The sequence below is a fragment of the Camelus bactrianus genome, chromosome 6 (assembly GCF_048773025.1).
Source record: "Camelus bactrianus isolate YW-2024 breed Bactrian camel chromosome 6, ASM4877302v1, whole genome shotgun sequence".
In the NCBI taxonomy this organism is placed as follows: Eukaryota; Metazoa; Chordata; class Mammalia; order Artiodactyla; family Camelidae; genus Camelus; species Camelus bactrianus.
In genome coordinates, this window is record NC_133544.1 from 70,444,125 (window position 1) to 70,471,275 (window position 27,151).

A 27,151-nucleotide genomic window follows, 5' to 3' on the forward strand; every position below is an offset into this window, starting at 1 on the left:
TTGCAACAGTGAGGGAAAATACAACAGTGGAGGTCAAATGGCTGCCCTCCTCTTTGTCTGAACCTCAGTGATCAGAAGCAACAGTCAGTGATCAGAGCACAGATTGCTGATATTTGGAGGACAATTTTCTTTTTACCCACCTTGGCTCCTGTAATTTGTGTGCAAGTGTGCCAGGAGCATGTGCACAGCTCCCTGCCCTGTGGCTGGGAGCAGGGGATGAGGACAGTGCTGCTACTGTGCTAATAGCTGAAATTAACCAAAATTAACTGCAGTTTACTGTCTGTGGTTTCCCCTCGAAGTTACAAGCCTTCATCAGACTCTATAGAGTTCCAGCATAATCACATCAGACAGCTTCTGCCAGTGCAGTTTTATCTAGGTAGAGAGACAGATTCGTGGTGCTTCTTACTCTGCTGTCTTCCCAGAATCTTCTTTAAGCCCATCTTAATTTCGTATTATGTGACTTTGTGAAGTATTAAGTAGCAAGACTCTGTATTCATAGAGGGAAGGAAATTCTTTTATTAAAATATAACAGCTCTTTACTCACCTAACTTTGTATTAAAGAGCTATATTTGATGCATTTGATATATGTATAGTAACTTTTGGCATTTAACTTTTGGCAGGTGGTTTTGGAATGTATGCTTAAAAAAGACCTCATTTACAATAAGGTCACTCCAACATTTCACCACTGGAAGATTGATGACAAGAAATTTGGCCTTACTTTCCAAAGTCCTGCTGATGCTAGGGCTTTCGATAGAGGCATTCGGAGAGCTATAGAGGATATTTCTCAAGGTAGGTTTTTTTGATTATTTTCTTAACTTGTTTATCGGTTATATAGGGTAGAAGTGACTTAAAGCACGTCAGCTTTTGTAATATGAGATTACACTTTGAAAAAGCTGACAAGGTGAAGATAAAATAATGGGTTCCTTAGTCTGTTTTATACTTGTCGCATCACAGTTAGTACCAATTACAAGTATTACCTTGAAGGGCCCAACAGCAGCAGCAGCTTTCAGATAATTCACATGTTTTCAAATAAGAGCTTGAAGAAGAGGGAAGCAGTCAGATACAACTTTCAAAATCTTGTGTGTGTGTATGTTATTCATATCTTTGTTTTGATAATGATAAAGAGAAAATTTCTAATCAAATGGATATAGACTCCAGTAATTGTTAACTCTTTACCTGATTTCATTATTAAGGATTGACAGAGACCACATCCCTAATCATCCCTCTGTATATCTTACCAACCTATTATATCATTAACTCTAAAGCTTATTATGTTTTAGAGGGAGGAAGAATGTAATTACATGTAAGACTGGCTTTTGCTTAATTAAACAAAAAGAAATCAGTTAAAACCCATTTCTTCCCCTAAAAGAAATCATAACTAAGATTTGATTTATTTTTCTAATTAAAAAGGAAATTTTTCTGTTAATAGAAATAACCTTATATAAAGTAACTGAATCAAAATACGTTAGCAGTGTGGCTTATATATTTTGAAGATGGCATTTTAACAGGAAAATTAAAAGAAATGAACTAATGAGATAAACCACAGGCAAAAACATAGAAATACTCAGTACAAATATGTTTTGATATCGTGTGAAGCTGTAATTAAATAATTTATTTAGCTACTTTAAAAAACTAGAATTTGGTAAACAATCTGCTTTCTGATTCAGAATAAAATTCTAAGCAATGATAGCAGTCATTTTTCCTTTAGTACAAGAACCCATAAATTCTCCCTATTTTCAGTGTTCTCATTGTTGGCTGCACATTTGAATCACCTGGGAGGCTTTTGAGAAATAGAAGAACTGGTCTCCACTCCAGACCACTTCACTCATACTATCTGGGGAATGGAGCTGAGGCATTCCTTTTTATTTATTTGTTTTTCCTTAAGTTCTTGTGCATTTCAGATGTGATGACAGATTGTCAAATGATTATATCATGATTTGGGGGAGGGGGGAAGATGAATAGTGATCCTCAGATTCGCCAGTAGTAGTTGTGGTTCTCAAATCACTGCAAGACACTTAAAAATAAAAAAATATATGATGCCCAATGCCTCACCCCACAGAGATTCTGACATTATTGGTTTGAGACTGTACTCTGGCATCAGTATTTTTTTTTAAGTTCCCAAGTTAATTCTGATATTTAGTTGCTGTTGAACCAATGCTTTAGAAAGAAAATCATAATCCGTGGCTGCTGGAATTTTTAAAGTTTTGAATTACTCTTATGCCCCTACTCATACTCTCATAAGAGCGTACTTTTTTTTTTTTTTCACTTGGATCAAATAGATTGGGTTTAACCTTTTAAAAAACAGTTAATAAGGGGAAGCTTACAAATTCCTAGCCAGGTAGAAAAGAATTCAGCCTGTCTTGTTGTCTTTGAACATTTTTTGAAACATACTGGTTAGCATTATTATCAGCCACTGTGTAGATTTTCAGCAATCACATTACATTTTTCTTACTTAGCCTTCCGTGACAGTAAGAATAAACTATGCAGCCCTTGCCATAGGGCAGCTTTCTCTTCATCTCCGTACTAGCTATGTCTCTCAAGGGTAGCATCAACTCAGAATACTTGCTAGGATAAATCCTTCCTTACAAATTTATCAGAACTAAAGGCACTCTTGAACACCATGAAAACTTATACAGAGACATTGGTATGCAAAGGTCAGTAGCAATAATTGACTGTCAATAGTGGATTAAGGCTCATTTGTTTTCTTTCTTACTAAAGCAGCTAAAATCCTGTTTGGGGTACTAAATACTATTTCCTGGGTCATAGTATTTAGAAAATTTGAATAAATCATGTGCACATTATCTAAACACCAGAGGAATGTGGTGCATATACCTCCCTAGCAGTTTGACTATTTCAAAGAAATCAGGGACAGGGCTTGCTCGAGATAGCAAAATTTCACTGAAGGTATGTCTTTAGTAAGTAACTGGAAATGTACCTGTAGAAGAGAAAGACAATCATTTTTTTCTCTGTTCTTCTAACAAAGGGGCACATATGAGTGGCCAACTGCTGGTTGCCAAGCAGTCCAGAATGGTCTCTGATCAGTTTTCTATAGTATCACAGTGATATTATCAATTAGACAATAATACTAAAATCTAAATATTGTATGCTTAATTAACTTCTACCTGTTTTCTTAGGATGCCCAGCATTTAAAAATGAAGCTGAAGGTGCAGAAGACAACTTACAAGTAAGTAATTTGGTTTAAAAGGTATTTCTAAACATAAAGGATATGGAGGAAATCACTAGCCTTAATAAATAAATAATTCATGTAAATTCTTAAGAACATTTCTAAGACACTGTGTTTGTCAGGAAATAAAACAGAACCAATGGAATATGTGTGTGTATATGTATGTATGTATTAATATATTTGGAGAGAGGGTTTGTTTGTTTGTTTAAGGAATTGGCTCATGTGATTGTAGGGGCTGGCAAGCACGAAATCCACATGGTAGGCAGGTAGACAGGCATGCTGAAAATTCTGGCAGGAGTTGATGTTTTGGTCTTGAGCCAGAAGGCAGTTTCAAAGTAGACTTCCTTCCTCTTTGGGGGACCTCAGTCTTTTCTTTAAATCTTTTCTTATTAAAGCCCACCCATTTATGGATGATAATCTCCTTTACTCTGAGTCTGCGGATTTAAATGTTAGCCACATATGAAAATTACCTTTATAATATTCAGACTGGTGTTTGACCAAGCCACTTGACACCATGGCCTTGCCAAGCTGACAGATAAAATTAACCATCACAGATGCTCTGTCCCATAGGCAAAGTACTTATATTAAAAAAAAATTCATAGAAAAGTGATTTCAAATTGTTAATAAGCCTATGGACACCCTTCTGTTTTGTCTCACTGATAATCAGCAGATACTGTAAATAACATCTTTTAGTTACCAAATGACCAAAGATTTAAAAATTAATATTAATTTAAAAATTTAAAATATTAATAGACTGTGTCTATCCATGAGGTTGACAGATTAACACTCTGCTAGAGAAAATATAGATTGGGAGATTTTTTTCTAGAAAGCAGTTGGGTGATAGGTATTTAGAAGCCTTAAAAATCAAAATATTCATGATCCAGGAAATCAATTTAAGGAAATAGAAATATATTAAAAAATTTTATACATAGTTTTTTGGGTGTGTGTATGAAATATTGATTATAAAAAATAAGCTATCTAAATAGAATGGAAATGGCTAAATTAATGAATGTCATGATACCATTAAAGTTTTATTACTAGTTTCCTTGCAACGTATTGACTCATAAAAACAGATAATAATGTGGTGGTGTCATCCATCATTACTCAGCTAAAATGTTATATAATTTTGTTGGTTGCTTTTGGCTTGTGTGATTCTGAGCTTTATGACTTTCTTTTTAGTACTTTTGATATCCAAAAGTATTAATACTTTTAGGATAATAGTGAAAGAACCAAAATTTGTATGTATATCTTGTATTAATAACCAGTTATTCATATTTTTATTGTTAATGATCTAAAGACCTGGCAAAATATTTTCTGTACAGTTATAATCAGGAAATAGAAATGTTTTTATTTCTGAAAATTTGAGAAATATAACAAAGTTCAAGGAATAAAACATAAATACACTACCATCCATAATAACCATCATACATATTTTTAAATATAGCCTTGGGTTTTTTCTGTACAAATAAATGGGTACACACATGTGTTATTATGATATCATTGTACTATAGTTTTTTTTTTTTCACTTAAATACATAATGGTATTTTCTGCGCCCTTAAATATTTTTTCAAGTTTATAATTTTTAACCTTTTTTTATGTTTATGTAATTTGTTTTCAATAGATGTGTCCTAATTGTCCATATCCTCATTGCACTTTTAAGAGTTCTTATTTGTGTTTTAATACATGAATCTGTTTATTTTATTGATGGTAAATTATTATTTTAAAAATACAGTGAATTTCAGTTAATTTGGTATAAGAAATAAGTAATAAAATGTAAAATAAATGTATTTTTAGTTAAGTGTTTTCCAGAGTGAGTGTATTTTGCATATGAGGAAAGTGTGAATAACTTGTCCAAAGAGCAGCAAACAGTGGTGGTTTTAAAATATGTCCACAAATTCTTTCATACTCCTCTCTTCACTCAAGTGTAATTTCCCTCTCCTTGACTGTGGGCTGTACTTACTAACTCACTTCTAACAAATAGAATGTGACATTAAAATTAATATACAGAAATCTGTTGCACTTCTGTTCCCTAACAATGAAATACCAGAAAGAGAAATTAAGAAAACAGTTCCATTTACCACTGCATCAAAAAGAATAAGAAAACCTAAGAATAAACCTACCTAAGGAGGCAAAAGACCTGTATTTTGAAAACTGTAAGACAACAAGGAAAGAATCTGAAGACAACACAAAGAGATGGATAGATATACTGTGTTCTTTGATTGGAAGAATCAATGTTGTTAAAATGGCCATACTGCCCAAGGCAATGTGCAGATTCAATGCAATCCCCATCAAATTACCAATGGCATTTTTCACAGAATTGGAACAAAAAAAAATTCTAGTTTGTATGGAAACACAAAAAACCCAGAATAGCCAAAACAGTCTTGAGAAAGAAGAATGGAGCTGGAGGACTCACATTCCCTGCCTTCAGGCTATACTACAAAGCTACAGTAATCAAAACAGTATGGTACTGGCACAAAAACAGACACACAGATTGACGGAACAGGATAGAAAGCCCAGATATAAACCCCACACACTTATAGTCAATTAATCTACAACAAAGGAGGTAAGAATATTTACAATGGAAAAAACATAGTCTCTTCAATAAGTGGTGCTGGGGAAACTGGAGAGCTACGTATAAAAGAATGAAATTAGAACATTCTCTAACACCATATACAAAAATAAACTTGAAATGGATTAAAGACCTAAATGTAAGACCTGATACTCTAAAACTCCTAGAGGAAAACATAGACAGAACATTCTTTTGACATAAATCACAGCAATAAAAGCAAGAATAAGCAAATAGGATTTAGTTAAACTTAAAAGATTTTGCACAATAAAAGAAACCATAGACAAAATGAAAAGACAACTTACGGAATGGGAGAAAATATTTATAAATGATGAGACCGACAACTGGTTAATTTCCAAAATATACAAATAGCTCATACAGCTTAATATCAAAAAAAAAAACCCAATCCAAAAATGGGCAGAAGACCTATAAACAGACATTTCTCCAAAAAAGACATACAGATGGCCAGCAGGCAAATGAAAAGATACTCAACAATGCTAATTATTTGAGAAAGGCAAATTAAAACTGTGGTGAGATAGCAACTCACAACAGAGAGAATGGCCATCATTAAAAAGTCTACAAACAATAAATGCTGGGGAGAGTATGGAAAAAAGGGAACACTCCTACTCTATTGGTGGGAATGTAAATTGGTGCAGCCACTATAGAGAAGAGTATGGAGGTTCCCTAAGAAATTAAAAATAGAATTACCCTATGATCCAGCAGTCCCAGTTCTCAGCATATATCTGGATTAAAACTGTAATTCTAAAAGTCATGCACCCCAGTGCTCATAACAGCACCATTTACAATAGCCAAGACATGGAAGCAACCTAAGTGTCCATTGACAGATGAATGCTTAAAGAAAATGTGGTGTGTATATATATATATTACAGTGCAATGTTACTCAGCCATAAAAAAAAATGAAATAATGCCATTTGTAGCAAAATGGATGGACGTAGAGATTATCACATTAAGTGAAATAAATGAGACAGAGAAAGACAAATACCGTGATATCACTTATATGTGGAACCTAAGGGAAAAAATGATACAAATGAACTTATTTGCAAACCAGAAATAAGAGTCACAGACATACAAAACAAAATTATGGTTACCAAAGGAGAAAGAGATAGGGAGAGGAATAAATTAGGAGTTTGGGATTAACATACACACTACTCTATATAACATAGGTAAACCACGAGGACCTATTGTGTAGCACTGGGAACTATATTCAATATTTTATATTAACCCATAATGGAAAAGAATGTGAAAATGAAAACATGTGTGTGTATAATTGAATCACTTTGCTATACACCTGAAACTAGCACAACTTTGTAAATCACCTATACTTCAATTTTTAAAAACCCAAATCGAATATGGCAAACGATGGCAGATCATAAGAAAATTTGTGACTTCCATCTTAATCTCTCTGACGGATCACTCACTCAGGGAGAAGCCTGCTACTGTATACAAGGACATAGTTCTATGAAGAGATCCACTTGATGAGGAACTGAGGCCTTCTTTCAACAACAGCAAGGAACTGGGGCTTTCTAACAAGTGTTTGAGCCTTCAGTTAACTGCAGCCATAGCTATTATCTTTACTGTAACCTCATTAAGGACTGTGAGCCAGAGCAATTCAGCTAAATTGCTCCCAAATTTCTCACATAAACTATGAGATAACAAAATACTTGTTCTTGAAGCTGCTGTTTTGCAGTAATTTATTATGCAGCAATTGCTAATCAACACATAACTAGAAAAGGAAGATGATTAGAATGAAAGCTAACGTGTATGGTCATGTTTGTTTTATCTTGCTTGCCATTCCACTTTCAATTTTTTTAGATGATACATCTAGCTTAGTTATATTACATCTTTCAATAGAAGATTGCCATTGTATCTTGGTTTGATAGCCCCTTTATAACTAAAAGTATGTTCAGGTAGAAAAAAATAGTTTTTATAAGTTTAAAAAATTCTGAATCTGATAATGTATATTTAATATATTAACCTTAATTATGCAAAAAGGGGGTGGGAGATACTGAGATGCTAGCAAAATGTGAAATTTTTAAAAAAGAATCAGTGTCCAGAATTAAACCGCCAAAGGAAACTCTTAAATTTGCCTTAGTACCATTTATTTCATGATATGCTAAAGTTTTTACATGCTTCATTCTTATTTTGGAATATATTGGAGGTTATAAAATTATTCTAATTTATTTAACCACTCTGTTAGGACCAATTGTTTCATAATTCATCTATGGGCTTGGCATAAATAAACATTTTGAAATTATTTGGAGTGCAAGTTGACTGTAATTTATGATAATAGTTATGTCAGGTTTACAGTATTAGTGATCATTTGCAAAGACAACTAAAATGGTTTTAAAAGAATAACCTATTATCTAATTTTTTTAAACTCCAAGGAAGTAATGATTATGATACAGTTAGATCATAAATATTTTTAAGGCCTTAAATTTCACAGTGGAAATCCTCTCCATTTTGAGTATTTATTAATTCAGTAAACATTTGAGCACCTATTCTGTTCCAATAACTTGGCTAACCATTTGGTTATTTGCTGGTAGACAACTTTCAGCTTTCAACAGTTCAGGATCTTCATCAGTATCAAAAATCATCAGAAGGGTATTTACCTTTCTATTTCATTCTGGCTTGGAAGGATTTCATAACACATGATTATTTGGATTTAAAATTGTATCTTGCTCATCTTTGATTCCTGATGTTTAGTACAGTGTTGATCATATACATAGTCGGTACTCAAGAAAGGGTGTTTGAAGAAAAATCTTCAAAGTTAAGGTGTTTGGTTTTTTTTTAAACCTAAGCAGTAATAGAGTATGAAAGTTCTTTTCATTTGGTTTTTTTATTTGACTATTTTAATGAGACAGTTAAGGTAGTGTTTTGTTTTGTTTTAATGTTAGCTTACATTTGTTTTAAGATTATCTTTACAGTGTTTTTGCAGCCAGAGTTGTCAGTTGTAACAGCTCTTACTGTTCAGATATGCTAGATTTGTAACGAAATCCATAAAGCTCACCTCATGATTGTCTTGTGATTGTAAGAGGAAAAGATCTCAGATTCTATGCTTGGGCAGAAGAAAGATGACACCTAATTGATCTGAAGTAAAATGATGTCATGTTTTCGCTTGGCCACTGAGAAGTACTTGACTAACTTAATCCTTTTTTAGAATTAGATAATGTCAGTTTTGAACCAAAGTGGTTAAAAGGGTTGTGATTTTCATTTATTTAAAATAATTTTGCTTTAGGCAAGGTGGATATGAATTGTTCACGTACTTGTTTTCAAAGGTGGTAACATTTTTAAAACACTATATTTGGAAACTAACGTAATGGATAGGACTTTATTTAGCCAGCAAACTGTGTTCTGTGTTACTGTGACCATCCTACATCAAGTAGGATTTTAACCTTAGTATATTTTAGATTTTTATTATCGAATAAGGGAGCAAAAAAACTCTATATAATCTTTTTGCATATTTTGTCATTGTTAAGTTTTTTCTTGACTCTTAAACTAATCTTCATGTAGAATATTTATATAGTTAGAAAATTATAAAGAAGAAATTAATTAGAAATCATTTATCTCTATTAGAGGTAATTGCTAGTAAGATTTGTGTACTTCTGCCTAAGTTTTTCTTTGTTCTTGCATGTTGTATTCAAATAGATTTCTTTAAAAGCACCATCAGAATCAATCTTTTCATTTTTATTGTGTTTTTGATGGGATTTTTGTTTGTATTGGTAATGATAATGAATAGTGGTGGTTGGAATTGAGTGGTAGAAATCATAAAATTTGAACCCACACAGTCTGATTTCAGAGTCTTTGAATTTAGCCATTATATCTTGTAATTGTACTACAGTTTATTTAACCATTAATGTTTCATTGGACACTTACTTTATTTTCCACATCAGTTTTTGTTGGTATTTCATGACTGTGACCTTAGGATAAAATTCTAGAAATTTATTTACCAATTAAAGGATTATCTAAAGATTTATATAGTTAGCAGGAACTGTGTAACTATTTGGCCTATTAACTAAAAACCAGATTTAAAGATAATAAATAGTCACTTAAACCCTAATAGCACATTTAAGGCAAACAACTTTTCATTAGAAAGGTAGTTTAGCTTTTCTGTCGATTAATCTAGGGTGGAGAACTGGTTTTTCTTTTCTGATTTTGCTGGACATAAATATAGATACTTTTCTCATGTTCCTTCCAAATTGTTTCATTGCTGATTACTGTGTTCAGATTACTTAAACAAAAACTATATGTGCTATTAATGTTTTTAGACAAAACTCATAGACAAATGCAAAATTAAAAATTCAAGGGTTAGTTTATTCTTAAACTAATCAGAAGTAACTAAAGAAATCTAATGAGAAGAATGAGTGACAGTTGTGGTCAAATCTAAAATGAATTGCTACTGGGTGCTTTATCAAAATGTAAACAGTGATTTTGTTGAGCTTATAGAATTGTTAGTAATGTTTTTCCTTTTCTGTGCTAAGTTTGCATAATTTGGTGACTGTATAATTTTAAATACCAAAAATATAGCTTTGATAGCATTTTTAACATATACAATGCTAAGATAATGACATTTCTTTATCAAAGAACATTAAAAAATTTTTCTCTCATGCTAAAATAAACTAATTCTATAATTGTTAAAACTTCTTTTGTTGGATATGACCCAGCCACGCATTCACACCTGTGCTTTGTGATATACAACTACAAGAATGAAATTTTGGAGCAATTGGTAGACTGTGATAATCACTTTTTTTCACATTAGATCATTTATTGGGAATCATTCATTTTTTAAAGTTTGCAGAACAATACTAAGTTTTCTCTGCCTCAGTACAGAAAGAAGGGACAAAGAGAAGAAAAGCAAAATCTTTATTTATTTTCTCTACAGCGGTCATCTAGACTTATGTTCTGATAGAAAACTACAATTGGAATTATTTTATTAGTTTACACTGTATCCTTTTGTCTCTACACACAAAATTGCTATAGTGGTCTTACAGAAAGAAAAAGCTAAACAATTTCTTAGTAACCATAGGAGGAGTTACTATACCAGCCTCTGAGAGTGAAACAAATTTCCATTGTACATGCATTATTGGTATGGGGCACTTTACAGATAATACAGATGAGCCAGTGCCAGCACAGTACTAAAAGCATTGAATATGGGTGTATATAACTGCCAAAAACAATTTTTTTAAAGCTAGGGATTCTGCAAATGTATGTACATTCTTTGTGTATATCATATGTTAGATTTTCTGCTCTTGAAGATTTTGGGCATTTTCCACCACCTAACTAAGATTATGTCCACGTTCCCGTAGTAATTGTTAGTTATAAAGAGTTACAATCCAGTGAAAAGCATTCAGGTTTGACTAAGCATGACTACCTTTTATTCAGTCATACCCAAATTTAAAAATACATTTTTGAGGGAAGGATATAGCTCAAGCACTAGAGTTCATGCTTAGCATGCATGAGGTCCTGGGTTCAATGCCCAGTACCACGTCTAAAAATAAATAAGTAAATAAACCTAATTACCTCACCCCCCAAAAAATAAATTAACAATATTAATAAAATAAAGACTATCCCGTGAAAAATCTTTTTTAAAAAAATACATTTTTGTTATTAATTTTAATTATGAAAATGATAGATAATCTTTTTGTAAAATAGTAATTAAGTTTTGTTTATTAGATTGAGAAAGATTTTTAAATAAGGTCCAGTGTAGGCAGAGATGTGAAGAAATAGTCTTTCTTGGGAAGTTTTCAAATGGCACATAAGTTTGCTTGTACTCTCTAGCATTAACAGGAATTAATCCCAAGGAAATAATATTACCACTGCACCAAGATGTATTTATAAGAAGGTGCCTTGCAATGTATATGACCAAAAATTAAAGACATCGAAATGCCCATAATTAGAGTATCGCCTACAGAAATATGGCATTCAAATATTGAACTTCTTTGCAACTATTTTAAAGCACAAGGTACATCTTATATATTGACACAGGGAGAGGTTCATGGTATGTTTTATAGCCAAAAAAAAAAGCACTACATGGATAGACTGTCAAAAATATACGTGGAATCAAGTTATACATAGAGTATAACAGATATGCTCAATGCATATGTGTATGCATTAAGAAGTCTAGAAAGATACATGCCAAATAATAATAGGTGCTGTTCCCTGAGGGGTGAAGAATTTTTTGTGTAATTTGAACTTCTAACACTTACTAAATTATTTTGTGGGAGGAGACTTTTGTTGTTTAAGGAGTTCTTTTTCTACATTTTTTTCTTTTACGAAATTTACTACCAAGGGTCTGTATTAATATAATGCGATCTGATTTGTGGATATTTGCATATCATGGATTATTTATAGGGTACTCACTATGTACCAGTTATAGTTCTAAGCTCTAGGGATAAAACAGACATAGAGTTTCTCATTACTGGCTCACAGGAAAATTATAAATAAAAGAACACTTAGAATATAGGGTGATTTTTAAAGGGTTATAGGGTGATATAAGTATTTTTGAGAAGTTCAAAGGAAGGAGTAACTTTAGAGTGGATTAACAGACTTTGGAGGAGTTTATGGCTGATGTTAAAAAGGAGTTTTTCTAGTGGAAAAATTGAAGATAGTCTTTGTGGGCAAATGGAATGACATGCACATAGAATCAGAAATGTGAAATGTCAGATGGTACTGGAGAGAAACAAGTACAGTGGTATTTCTGAAACAAAAAGAGATGATGAAACAGTAGAGTAAGGAGCCATGCATTCATTGGTTAGTTCTTTTGTTCATTCTCAAAATTTCTTGTTCATGAAAAGAAAACAGTATAATTTTTAATAGGACTGGTCCATTATAGATATTAAATAGCACGTACATAAATAAGAGTGAAAATTGTGATAACGCCTGGTCTTAGAATATGGAACATTGCTTGTGGATATGTGAACTGTTAAAACCATCTTGGAAAATGCCTTTTTTTTTTTTTTTTTAATATATAAACTGAGCTTATGTGTATCTTACAGTCCAGCATTTCTACCCCTGGGTATGTACCAGAAAAATTATTGTATATTTGTATCATGAGGCCTGTAGAAGAATGTTCTTAGCACCATTGTTTGAAATAGCAAAACATTAAGTATTTTATCTTAGGCAAGTTATGTAACTTCTTGGAGCTTTAGTTTCTTCATATGGAGTAGGAAAATAATACCTACCTCGAAGGGTTGTTGTGAGGATTAAATGAGTTAACCTGTGTAAACCCATGCACTTGGGACAATGTCTGATACATAGAAAATGCTTAATATGTTATCATTGCTACGTAGAAGTGAAGATGAGTAAGCTATTGCTACACGTGTCAACATGAACAAGTTTCATGCAAAAAAAAAAGAGCAATAAAAGCAAGTCCCATAATGTCCCAAGTAGCATGATATCAGTCAAATAAAATTTAGAAGCATCTATAACTAAATATTGTTTGGGAATAATACTTGTGTGGCAAAACTGTAAAGAAGAGTAAAAAACTGGGGGAAAAAAACAACAACTTCAAGATAATGTTTACCTTATGTTGTGGGAGTGGGAGAGAGGGATGCTAACATGGAGAAACACAGGAGTTATTTATTGTCTTGGTTATATTCTCTTACCTTGGGTGACAAGTACATGCATATTCACATTATTATTTTTATATTATTAGGTCTATAGTCCTTTATATAAAGTAATTCCTTAGGGAAATATCAGTGATTTGTTGTATATCTTTCCTTGAATTGATAAAATTTTAAAATATCTATTCATTCATCCTATCAATTAGACATACAGGATCATATCATACTGACAGTTCTGTACCTAGCTTTTTTCCATTTAGAAATACCTTGAGTACTGACTGCATATAGATCTTTTTAGTGGGTTATAGAATTCTATTGTAAATATATACCATATTTTTTTAAACAGTTCTGTGCTGATATATCCATAGGATGTTTTTCCTCTTCTAGTCTTTTTTTGTTAAAAATAGTGCTACCATGATTATTTGTGTTTGTATCTGTATATACAATCACTCAAGAATTGCACTCCCACCAACAGCACAAATTATTCCTGTTTCTCCCTACCATTGCCAATATGGATTATTACTATGTATATTTTTCATCTTTTCTAGCCTGTATAAAAGATTGACATTACATTTTTATATCTTTAATTGAAGTGCAGCATCTTTTCACATATTTATTGTCTGTTTCTTTTTTCTATGAAATAAAATTGGACTTTATCTTGTACATCAGTGCTTCTGGGGTGAGAGTGCCCATTTCTATGGATTGTGTAAATTATGTATCTTATGTAAGTGTTCTTCAGACAATAATGATTCTCTGCCCTCTATTCTCCAATGTGTACAGGGTTGCTTAATAGAACTTTGATAATAGGGTATCTTAGAAGGGTTCTGAGTAGAAAAACCGAGAGATTTGCATGCGTAGCCTTTCACAAGGCTGGGAACAAGGAGATCACTTAGAAACCTACTGAAATAAGAGGCAAAAGAGATAATGAGGGCTTGCATTAAGGCAGTGGATAAGTGGGTATGGAGAAGAGAAAATGGATTTGAAAGGCACTCAGAAGTTTAGCTTGTTTAGAAAATTATTTTATTTTATTGACCAAAAGAGATACTCTGCATGAATCCAGAAGGGTTTGGGGCAAAGGTTGAAGAATGTCTCAGTTTATTATTTCAAGTACTGAGTTGGGGTGGGGGGGGGGATCTACTTTGGCCAGTAAGCAAGTGACTGGTTCAGTAGTTAGTTGAATTACTTGAATATTTTGATAGAATATAATTGCATTATATTTTTAAATATTATAATTGTATACCAAAAGAAAAGGGGAAAGTGCATACCTAAATTTTAAAATAAATCAGCCATATAAAAGTAAACAAGCTCTAGAAAAATTGGAAAATCATTCATAACCATACCATCAATGTACTAACATTCATTTTATATCCTTTTAATCTTTCATCTTTTTATGGTTATAATACTGTAAATAAAATTTTGTATACTGACTTTTTAACACGAAATAATTCCATATAAAGTACGTATTATTCATAAACTTCATTCAGTAAGTTTGCATACCATAATTTATGTAACTATTCCCTTAATTTGGGGCGTTAAGGTTGTATCTTCATTTTGACTATTAAAAATAAATCTGAGGAAAACTACTTTGTGCCTAAAGCTCTTTCCATTTAGTACATTTTTTTCCTTACTAGATGAAATAAGTTATCAAAATGTGTGAATGTTTTAAAAACTTTTGATGCATTTTACTAAAGCTGCTTTTCAGAAATGATTGGTGCAGATTTTACTTCTGTGTGTAGAATTAGCAATGAATGAGAATGGCCATTTTCCTTATCACCACTTTTTAGAAAAATTTTTGTCAATTTAATATACATCTAAATTTAAACTTGCTGAAAGAGATATAGTTAGGTAGTAGGAAAATACTCTTCCAGTTTAGAATTCTCCAAAAATGTTAGTTTCTCACAATTCATGCCTTGTTACAAATTATAGGCTGTATTTTCAAACAGTTTTTTTTTTGTTTTTACCATATCAAACACCTAAAAAATGTTTTCGTTATTAGCTGAGACATATTTAGCTGTACAGTTGTAAATTCACTGTGTCATATGAAATATTTCTAGTTAATAGGTCAATTCCAGCTGTTTTGGTAAGCATTTTTAAGTAGAACTAAATCCTTTGTTATCCAAATATACATATTTTTGTTTGTTTAATAATGAAATAATACTTTTGATGTTTCCCTTTAAAATGAATACTTATTCTTAATCAAAATGAAATGTATTATTGTTTAATACACAGAATGTAAGTAACACCTCAATTAGGTTAGAATGCAGTAAAGACAGTCTGATCCAAGTAGTTGGCACTATTAAAAAGCATAATTACTTTATAATCACTACTGATACCACTACTACAGTTTGTGCTTATTTATAGTTTTTAATCTCTCGAGTATCTCAGCCAACCCTGAGATTTTTAATACAGTTACACCCAGTTTATAATAAAAATAAATTGTGATTTAGAGAAGTTAATAGCTTAAATTTTATATCCTAATTGGATAAGGAAAGTTTCCAACATAGGCCCTTTCTTTAAACCTCTCTGTTGTTTTCTTCTCTTCTATTTGCTTATGATTTTTGACAATTACTTGGGTCATTTATTTTGCAACTGTCTGGAACAAATAACTTCATTTTCCAAGTTTTTTTTACTTTTCCCTATTTTGATCATGCATTTTGAAAGAATGTTTGCTGGATACCATTATTTAGCCAACTCCTTTTCAAATAACTTAGCATTAACTCTCTTAACACATTAGGACAGCTATTGGGGAAATGAGATAAAAACAGCAATTAACTGGGTTTGTTATATTAAGTTTTAAGTGACATTAGATTCTCAGGTATATTTTTTAAAGTTTAATTGCTTACTCCCTGATAAAATAACAGGTTTTAGTTTTCATAGCATTTTCACATGTATTATCATCTCATTAAACCCTTATGACAATTCATGCCATAAAACAGTATAGGTATTTTAATTATTTGATAATTGAGAAAACTGAGTTCTAAAGAAATTAAATTTCACAAGACTTCTTTTTTCATTTCAGAGCAGGGACTAGAACATGTATTTATAAATTTATAATATCTTAGCTTTTTTATGAATTTTATTGCTTAATTTTAGAAGTAACACCAAATTTTAATGTTTTTTATTTAAAAAAAAAAACTTGTAAGAGTCTGTACCTTTCAAATTATTAGCCATATAGTGATTACTCTAAATTACTTTAGAATGAGCCAGTAAAAGTATTTCTGTCATTTTTACTTGACTGTCACTGTTTCTTCCCAAATAATTATATATTAATGGGAAAAAGAATACCAAATAAGTATCTTATTTCTTTTTAAAAAAAAAACAACAGCAACAACAACAAAGCATCTTTTCAGGACTTTCGATTTTTTATTGTGCCAAGTTTCACTTATTCAACATTTCTGTCACAGAAATATTGTTTACAAAATTTCAGAAACATTTCATTAGTGACTCATTGAGCATATCACCTTCCCTGAGTCTCATGTATGATTTGAATCTTAAGTAATCCCTAAGTTCAGGCTCATTAATTCATTCACTCACTCAAGTCATGGACTACTTACTGTCTTCCTTCTTTTGATCCACTGTATCATACAGCACAATCCTTGGACTGTGTTTTTAAAAAATACTTTTTTAATTAAACTTGGAAAATAATACTTCTATTGTTACGTATTTTCTTCCTCATAATTTCTTCACTTTCTGTGTACATATGTCACTTTTAGTTATAATAATATATAATAAAAAGCTTTATTATAATTAGGTATCTCTCTCACATGACAGTTAGCTTTCTAATTTTTCCAAAATTGCTTTTTAATAATGAAAAGGTCCATTTTGTTCAGAAGTTGTTTTGTTTTTTTTTTTTAACTTATATTATTTTGACATGGCTTCCTAATGTACATTTGAGTTTGGGGAATTGCCATTCACAGAGGTGGTGGTGGTACATACTTACTGATTTGCTAATCCTTGTCAGATTATTTGGTGGTTGTTTTTTATATTCTGGAAACTAATGAGTTGGGGATTGTTTCCATTAGGCCCCTGAAGAGGATACTTCCAGTTCTCTAGGGAAAGATCATCTTTTCCAGCAAGAGACAGTTGTTACCAGTGAGCCTTACAGAAGCTCACGACCTTCTCCCTTTGAAGATCTGAATGCCAGAAGAGTCTACTTGCAAAGCCAAGCTAATCAGGTGAGAAAATAAGTATTTTTCAGTGTGTTATTCATATGTATAGAAAATCAGATGTACTAGAGAAGAGCATTAGGACCATCTGCCCTTTATCAGACAAACAACTATAGAAACAGGAGAATATGATTTATAATGAATCAAATCCAGACTGATACAATAAATATATAGGTCATACTGTCCTATACAGCTGTAATAATTGAGTCATAAATTTGACTTTAAATTTTTTGATGGTGCAAGTGAGGTGTTAGTTACATATTCATTGTCCAGGAGGCAAAAGCATTTAACCTCTTAGGGAGGCAAAAGTTTTCCTAGCTATACAAGACACTTCTCAGATGAGAAATATGGAAAATGTCCTCAGCAAACATCTGTATGGCAAACACGCTGACAAATTTCATAAAATTGTTTCTTAGAGCCTATTTCAGAAAATAATAATGTACTCCTAAATCTATTCAGTGAAAATGTTTCTATTGGACACTAAGTATACAACTTCCTAATGGTTGCAGATTGATCTAAAATTGAAACCTCGGTTATAACATACAACCCTATTTTTGTGCCACTCACAAGTGTTGTCAGATCTATCAAAAGACTATTCTTGACCCTAATTATCTTAGTAATACAAGCAAATGTTTGTTATTAAAGAAGCATTCATAACTGTTACTTTATGTGAACTGATGTAGTTTAAACCATACCCAGTATATATCTACAAAATCAAAGGCCCATCAAAGTGATTTAAAAAGATAAAATATCTTTTCTTCTTGATAGATGTTATCTGTCAAATTTGTTCGGGAAGAAATCTGTGCACTCTAGATAGTGAAACATAGCAAATGAATAACACGATACAGCATTTAGATCAACAAACTACTAATATTAGTTATGTTTTAACATGTGTATACCATATGCCAGACCCTGTGCCAAGAGTTGAAGGATACAAAGGAAAGTAAACCATGATTTCTGTTGTAAAAGAGTTTCCGATGGAGTGATAGATACATTCTCATGGTGATATGGGAGCACAGGATAGGGGCATTGAATTCATTATGTAAGATGAGAGGGGTTTTTTTTTTGTTTTTTGGGGTTTTTTTTGTTTGTTTGTTTTGTTTTTTTTAGATAGACCTAAACTTTTCAACGATGAGAAGAATTGTTAAGTAATTGAAGAAGACAGGGCTGGTAATGAAAATTGAGGGGAAAGACACAGAAAGAGCAAGAGGATGAAAGTTTTAAACAGGGAGTTTTAGTCAGCATAGTCTGCCATAACAAAATACCATAAACTGGATGGATTAAATAACACATTTTTTTCTAAAGCTCTAAAGGCTTGAAAGTCCAAGGTTAGGGTGCCAGCATGGTTGATTCCTAATGGAGTCTCTCTTCCTAGGTTGCCCACAACCACTTTGTGTGTTCTCATGTGGCAAGAGTGCACAAGTGAGCAAGCCCTCTGGTGTCTCTTGGAAGGACACTAATCCTGTCATACCAGGACCACACCCTTCATGACCAAACTCCTTCCTAAAGGCCCCATCTCCAAATACCATCACACTGGGGATTAGGGCTTCATATGAATTTGGTAGGAGGACACAAACATTCAGTCTGTAACAGGGAGCAAAGGTATGCATGATCTAGGGGGGGGAACAACATGGAGGGTGAAAAAGAAAGGCAAACAGTGCAAGAGCCAGATTGTTGAGTTTTTATGTTCTGCAAAACACTTTGGACTTAATCTTGTTTGTTGCTTCACAAACCTAGGTGTGCATTCATGTGCCAGAAGACACAAGAAACCACAGATTAAACATGGTGCATTTTTACGGAGTGTGAATTTTACTTAGAAACAAAAAATTCCTAAGTGGTGGTACCAGTTTTACATTCATATCAGTAGTGGGAATTTTCCTGTATACTTGATATTGTCCCTTTCCTTTTTTTTTTTTTTTTCCCAATTTAGTCACTTAGTGGAAGCAAAGTAGTATTTTATTGTGAATTTAATTTATACTTTTCTGATTACGACTGATGTTGAGCAACTTTTTTCATATGCTTATTGACCATTTAGAAATTTTGTTATGTGAAGTACCTGTTCAAGTATTTTGCACATCTTACATTGAGTTGTCCTTTCTTATTGATATACAGGCATTTTCTTTTTGTTTATTTTGGAAATAAGTCTTGTGTATTGCAGATACCTTCTCTTACCGTAATGGTTTGTCTTTTCACTCTTTTAATGTCTTTTGCTGAATAAGAGTTTTTACTTTTAATAGAAGATTAATTTAGTCATCTTTCCCTCTATGGTTAGTGCTTTTTTATGCCCTATGTAAGAAATCTTTGAGCACCCTGACCAAATTATGAAGATACTTTGTTGTCTTTCAGAAGCTTTTCTTTTTTTTTTTTCTTTCATGTAAATGGTGCGAGATTAGGTCAAGGTTTTCCCTGCCTAGTTGGATAGCCAATTGATCCAACACCATGTGATGAAAAATTCATACTTTCTGAAACAACGGCATTGCATTGTCAGCTTTGCCATGTGCTCTTGAATGTGTATTCTTAGCTGTTGGGTGCAGCGTTCTTTCTATATACTAGGTCATATTTGTTATCCTTTTTAACTTTTTTTAAAAATCTGCTTGTTAGTAATTGAGCAAGATAATGTTTAAAAATCTCCACCTCTGATTATAGAATCATCTCCCTTTAATTCTATCTGCTCTTTAATTTATAAAATTTGAGGCTTTTATACATTGCTTGTAATTTTGTAATTGTTATACCTTTTTGTTGGATTGTTTCTTGTCATTATGAAATATCTTTATTTATCTCTGGTAATCCTTTTTGTCTAAAAGTCTATTTTGTCTGATGTTAGTATGAGTATATCAATTTTCTTTTCTTTTGGCTAGCATTTACACAGTGTATGTTTTCCATCCTTTTACTTTCAGGAGTTATATGTCATATATAAAATGTCTCTTTAAACTGTATGCAGTTGGATTTTGTTGGGTTTTTTTTTGGTTTTTTTTTTTTGTTTTTTGTTTTTTTTGGAGTGTTTTGTCTTTTGGAGTATTTTATCTATTTACTTTTACTGTAATTACTGATACAGTATAAGTCTACCATCTCATTTCTTTTCTGCTTGCCCCATTTGTTCTCTGTTCGTTATTTCCTCCACTTTCCTTATTTGAGTATATTTAACTACTTAATTTTTCTTCTTTATTAGAAGAAATGCAGTTATTCAGTATTAGTAATGCAGTTGTTCAGTATTTTTCATAGTTATCCTAGAGAGTACAGTATGAATTGTTGACTCCTTAGAATCTACCTTTAAACTGATTTTTTTAACCACTTCTGGTGGACCCGACAATACCTTCAGGCATTTATCTCTTTTTCATTTACCTTTTGCATTGCTGTTGTCTTGAATTTTAGTTCATTCTAATTATGTGTGTGTGTGTGTGTGTGTGTGTGTGTATTTAAAGGCTCCTAAAATAATATTTCAAACGATCAGCATTGATTTCAGTTTATCTACCTACTCATGCTTTTGGCTGTTTTTCAGTCCCTTGTTTATTACTATACTACAATGTAGGATTATTTGTTGCCTATAGCTGTTAGTGAATCTTGGGTTTTGTTTTTCTGAAAACATCTTTTATTTTCGCCATTTTTGAAGGATGTTTTGCTGACTGTCACATTCTACGTTAGCATTTATTTTCTTTTAGCACTTTAAAAGATGTTGTACTATTGTCTGTACTTTCCCATCATTGCTGTTAAGAAATAATTATCTTTATCTTTGACTTTTAGCTGTTTTTTTATGCTGTGCCTAGGTATTATGTTTTTTTATTGGATTTTTAGAGCTTTTTGAATTTGGCTGGTATCTTTGAACACATTTAGGAAATTTCTCCACCATTGTCTTCAAATATTGTTTCTAAATCTGAGGCTCAGGGAGAGATAAGGACTGGACATAAAAGTTGGGAATCATTATCTAAGGATGGAAATTAAAACTGTGAGAGAAGTTTGAATTACTTTGTAAGACAAATGGTATTCAAAACTAGAACACTGGTTTTAAATATTAAGAGTGTGGTAAAGGAAAACAGTCACATAGATAGGAGAACTAGTCAAGGATAATAATGTCTTGGAAGCCTGGGAAGGAGAGTTTGAAGAAAGTGATTAATGTATTGCAGTTATGTAGTCCAAGGAAAGTTGAATTCTTCTCTATAAAGGTAATTGGTAGCCTTAGCATAGTTTCAGTGGGATTAGGAGGCATTTGTGACAGGAGAGGAAACAAAGGGGAATTTTTTTTTTTTTTTTTAATTTTTTTGCTATGGCTCCTTTCAAAAGCTTAACTAAAAGGCCTTCCTTTAAAGAGTAGATAGAACTAGAGGGGTGCAGGACCAAAGAATAGATATGTTTATAATTTGAAGGGATAAAGAAGGTGAGAAGTTAAACATCTGGGACAGAAAGAATAACTGATAGAGCAAAGGCACAAAGGAAACTATCGCGGACACAGAGGAATTACACCAAAAGAGGAGGAGGTACTTCATCCTTCTAGGCTAAAGAAAAGTTTAGGTAGAACTATAGATATATAGGAAACAGAAAGTTAATGAAATTCAGACTTGATCAGGTCAATAGTGGATGAGCCTGCATCGATTCTTGGATGAGCCTAAAATATAATTGTTATTTTTATCCTAAAGATTTGAATGTGGAGAAGAGAGTGAAGAGAAAATAAACAACCTTCTGCATCATCTAGGAACTTTTCTTCCAGCAACTCTCAATATAGCCATACCATAGCAAATAAATATAGTTTGAAATATTCAGGTTAGATGCAGATTATGAAAGTTCCCCTGCTAATAGACCTGATTAATTAGATTATTTAAGGTCTCAAGAAACAGATATTCTCAGGCTATATCAGTCGCTAGGGGCTTATTGTAAGGACACATCCGGGTGAATGATGTATCATTTATACATTGAAGCCGTCCTGACTCATCCCTCTCTCAGTCTTATCCGTTACATATCCAATCAATCAGCAATCCTATAAGCTTTACATTGAAAGTATATAGACTTTCATCATTTCTTACTGTTACAGTCTTCTAATCTCCCTACTTCCACTCTTATCCTTCCTACCCACCCCAACAATCTGTTCACACAGTAACCAAAGTGATCCTTTAAGAAGATGTAAATCAGACTTGCTCAAAACTTTATAAAAGCTTAGCATCCCATTTAGAACAACATACAGAGGTTTTACAGAGCTGTTCAAGATATTGTTCCTGGCTTCTCCAGACTTACTTTCTATTGTTTCTCACTCACAGGCTTAACACCCCGACTTTCTATGTTTTAAATATATTAAGAGCATCTGTGCCTCAGGGGCGTTGCATTTGCTCTACCATCTGTCTGGAACACTCTTCTGTGAAGCCATCCCTGAGCACTCCAAATGAAATACCAGCCCATCCATAACTATATCCATATGCTATTTTAGTTTTCTTTTTCTTTTAACATTTTTTATTGATTTATAATCATTTTACAATGTGTCAAATTCCAGTGTAGAGCACAATTTTTCAATTATACATGAACATATATATATATATATATGTATATATGCTATTTTATTTTTCTTAACACATATCACTTCCTGATTTTACATATTTAACTTGTCTCCTGTCTGTACTTTTTTGTTGTTCTTCATTCAGGAATCTAGAAGTTCCTAAGATAGAGTAAGCACCCAGTAAATATTTGCTGAATAAAAGAAAAGGTGAATAAATGCTAGCAACATCACCCTATAAGCAAATGATGTTTTGATTCATCTTATTTCTAGTCTTGTTAACATTGAATACTGGAAACTTGGTTAACTTAGGATCATTGAGTTTGTAAGTATCAAATCCATTCAAACTAGCATAAAGAAAAGGGACTTTGTTTTAATGACTCAAGTGACATTTCTCAGAGTTCATTTTAAGGATTAAGACAGAACTTTTGAGATCTGGAAAGGCATTAGGTAGCTTCTATCTTTCCCTGCTCCCCCTCCTCCCTTCTACCCTACACACACATACCCCATATGACTATTTATATCTTTACACATCTGTTTTATTCTTCTCTATGTTCTAGAATCTTTGTTGTCTCATTGGTTTGTAGTCTGTCATGGATTTCAGAATATCGGGCTCAGCCTTTTAGTCTAGATGACATTTCAGCCCTTTAGTCTACGTGTCATTCCTGTAATCTCTAACCCAATCCCATATTCTTAGGAAGAAGGAAGCTGATTGGCTTTGCATAGGGCAGATTTACATAGAATACAGCTTTTCATCCCAAGGTTTAGGGGGGACACATTAAGCTGAGAGGAGATAAAATGATGCATACTCCATCCAGCATTGCCAGTTTTGGGCAGAGCCCTTGTTCTGGGCTGTCTTACAAGTTTACAGCTTGCCCTTGTGTCAAGGGCCAATTTCTGATTTAATCATATTTATGGCTGATTGGGAGGAAAGTTCCATGGCTAATCATGGCAGCGTTAGGGTAAGGAGATACTTCTTCCTGCTTTGTGTCAATTGGAACTGTGAGTTTTACATTTCCTGCATAAACTTGTTATTCTTCTTTTGCTTTCATGTTGGCCATTTTTCAGACACATGAATCTTGTCATCCATTGCTTAGAGTTTTGTTTTTTTTTTTTCTTCTCAGAAGATAAGGTTAAACTCTTGTTTCTTTGACAGAACTTGATTGTCTTGATTTGTTGTTCTCTCTAACACATGAGTGTCTCTGTTCCCCCAGTACTTAGAACTATAATTTATCCTGGTATTCTTGACACTTTACCCCTTGAATATCGTGTTATCACGAGAAGGGGCATAATGAAGCCTGTTAGTCTGGTGTTTTTCATTAACTTCTACAGAAAATAAAACTACTGAGAACAGCACTCAAATTCCTGAGAATTTTTCTGCTTTTACTATGAGAGGTAATTCTCATTCTGATACTTAATTATTTTCAGAATGGTTGTTAATGTGTTGTATGTGGTTTTCATGTTTACTAATTTTATTCCACCTCTGTAATTGTCTTAGGAATTGAGAAGACTGTTTAAAATGAGATTTTATAGTCCTTTGGTGCTTCACTAAGTGCTTTTGATTCTAGTATTTCATTTGAGCAGAGCCAGTATCTTTAATTTTTCACCAGTGAAGAATCATTAAGTACCAGAACAAAGTCACTGGGCTAGTAATTTTTGATTTATTGGAAATCTATGTAATTTATAAATGGTAATTCATTTGTTTCTTCTTCTTAACTTATTTCTCTTCTTTCTTCTCCTTTTCTAGCTCAGATTAAAATCTTTCCCTCTGTGGTAAATAGACAGCTTTATATTTCATTAAATCTGATAATTATGGTTTGTTACCCTTTATCATAGCTGGTCCCTATTATGTGCTGGGTACTGTTTAAAGCACTTTACCCATGTAACTCATTTTAATCCTCAGAACATTCATTATGCAAACTGCCTCATTTGGGGAATAGAAATTATCTATAGTTTATACATGTTTTTTGTTTAAGTTTATTATGAAATTTTATGAGAAATTGAAGAAAAATCATATTAAAATAGTGATACAAGAAGGAAAAAGTAATTGCAAGCCAGTTTTACTTTGAGCAAAATAATAGCAAAAAATAGAGGCTGAAAGGTAGAGCATACCTTCTCCAGGGATTTTGAGATATCACAGCAATCCATCTGGAGTGATACTTTTAGGCATCCCAGGAAATAAGGCAGTTAAGTCTAGAGACAGCCAGTTTAACACTTTTAAATACAAAATAAGTTCCAGTATTCTGAGTGATGGCAGAAAAACTCATCCCAATAGAGGGGAGAAAGTGAACTAGGTCACTGATTCATGTGGTTGAGCAGGGAGAATAAACCTGGTGAATGTAACATAAAGTTATAGTAGACTGATATTCTTTATCCTAGACCCTGGGAATTTATTTGACCTACCTTCTTTGGCTGAGAGGACTATAAAGTTAAAGGTGTTCTTTTGATTGAAGGGAGGGAAAAGAACCTGAACTCTTCTCCCAGAATGGCCATGATAGTGTTGAAATGGTCACCATGTAGAAAAGTACAAAATAGTGCTAGATAACTGTGGAGAAGGAAGAACATTTGGCAGATAGCTGTTAGCCTATTTTTTTAAATTTTATTTTGAACATGGAGCCAGACTGTTTGGGTCTGAATTCCACCTTCTTTACAACTGATACTTTTACTTACCTTCAAGATCAATGTGACATAGAGAAACAAGTGTTCTATTATATGAGTTTGTATAACTAGATGTTTAATTACACATTTGCTGATGTTAAAATAAATTAACTTCTCAGTTTATTAGGAATTAGAATGGAATACATTTTCTTTTTTAAAACTACAGTAGACATTAGCTATATATCTAATAAGCAAATATTACAGAGGTTTCTTAAAAGGAAATGATGCTGTCAAGTTAAAGGAAGAAATATGAAGAAATTTAATTTGCCAGTTGTGTAAATGCTGCCAGAAGACATGATTGCTAGATCAAATACAGAGGACTTTCTTATTCACAGCACAATAAAGTAGCATGAACTTCGTGTTTGTGTCATTTCCCCTTGTTCCCAAATCTCATGAAGGTGGCACTAACCTGCTTAGGTGAATATTGCACACTCAGTGGGTTTGCATCACAGTATTGGAACCCTGAGTTTAGGGAACCCCAGTCTTTTATAACCAGTGATAATCCTGCCTGACTTTCGCCAGGGAGGGAGACAGTGTCTTTGTTGTACTGGATACTAAACAAACCTAACTTCAAAGGTGAGATACTATATCTTTCAAGGGTCTCCCTATACACACATCTTTGAAAAGACAGTCTGAAGCAAAAGCAGATACAGTGCCTTTGCTCACTGTATCTTCAGAAATAAGATCTATGGAGAATTGTCACCTAACACTAGCTTAGGTTTTTCCCTCTAGTGGTGCTTAAATAGACATTGTCAGTGCTTGTCTTTGACTCGTTTTCTGTGCTTCCATGGGCTATTGAAATCCTTTGATGGATTAGGTACATTCTTACAAACTGCTAATATACTCTCAGGCAGGTTTTAGTTAAATCGAATAGGCCTAGAGGACATTATAGCTCTTTTACTCAATTTCACTTACTTTCAAATTCCTGGGGTCATTTCACTATACACAGATAAGACCACAGGTATCAGTGAGCTTATGACCAAAGATTTATGACATATTTAATACATAGAAAACAATATATGTAATGAACTCCTGAGAAACTAAACAGCTTAAAAAAGGGAACACCCCAATTCTATCTATTCTATCTTCATCCTAGAGGTAACCATTACCTTGGATTGTGTTTGCTTAGCATTCTTATGCTTTTCTTGATGTTTCTACTACTTATTTTTCTTCTGCCGGTAGATATTTTGGTTGTTTCCATGTTTTTGCTGTTATTAATCATACTGCTAGTGCAAACTGTCTTGCCCCAGCTATTCTTGTGCAAGACTTTCTTTAGGGTGTACAGAAATGGACTTTTAACATTGATGTGCTATAAAAAGCTCTTGGACAAATTAATCTATAGTATTCATGTGTCTTATGAGTATGAGAGATGTATATTGAGCATTTGAGAGATGATAGAAATAACTGGTTCTTTACAAACTGATTTTAACTATATACTCTTATATAACCTTGTTACTGAGTAATAAATGTTCCAATGACACTTCTCCTTTTTGAATTTTATTTGCGGCCAGTATCTCCTAG

General features: G+C 32.7%; 1 protein-coding gene across 1 annotated transcript in view; it reads left to right on the plus strand.

The window, feature by feature from the left end:
• SPRED1 (sprouty related EVH1 domain containing 1) overlaps window positions 1–27,151 on the plus strand; it is a 106,261-nt gene that overhangs the window by 69,591 nt on the left and 9,519 nt on the right. The window contains exons 3-5 of the mRNA XM_010965123.3: window positions 621–789; window positions 3,135–3,184; window positions 17,353–17,505. Coding sequence (XP_010963425.2) covers window positions 621–789; window positions 3,135–3,184; window positions 17,353–17,505 — 372 coding nt within the window. The remainder of the gene's footprint in view (window positions 1–620; window positions 790–3,134; window positions 3,185–17,352; window positions 17,506–27,151) is intronic.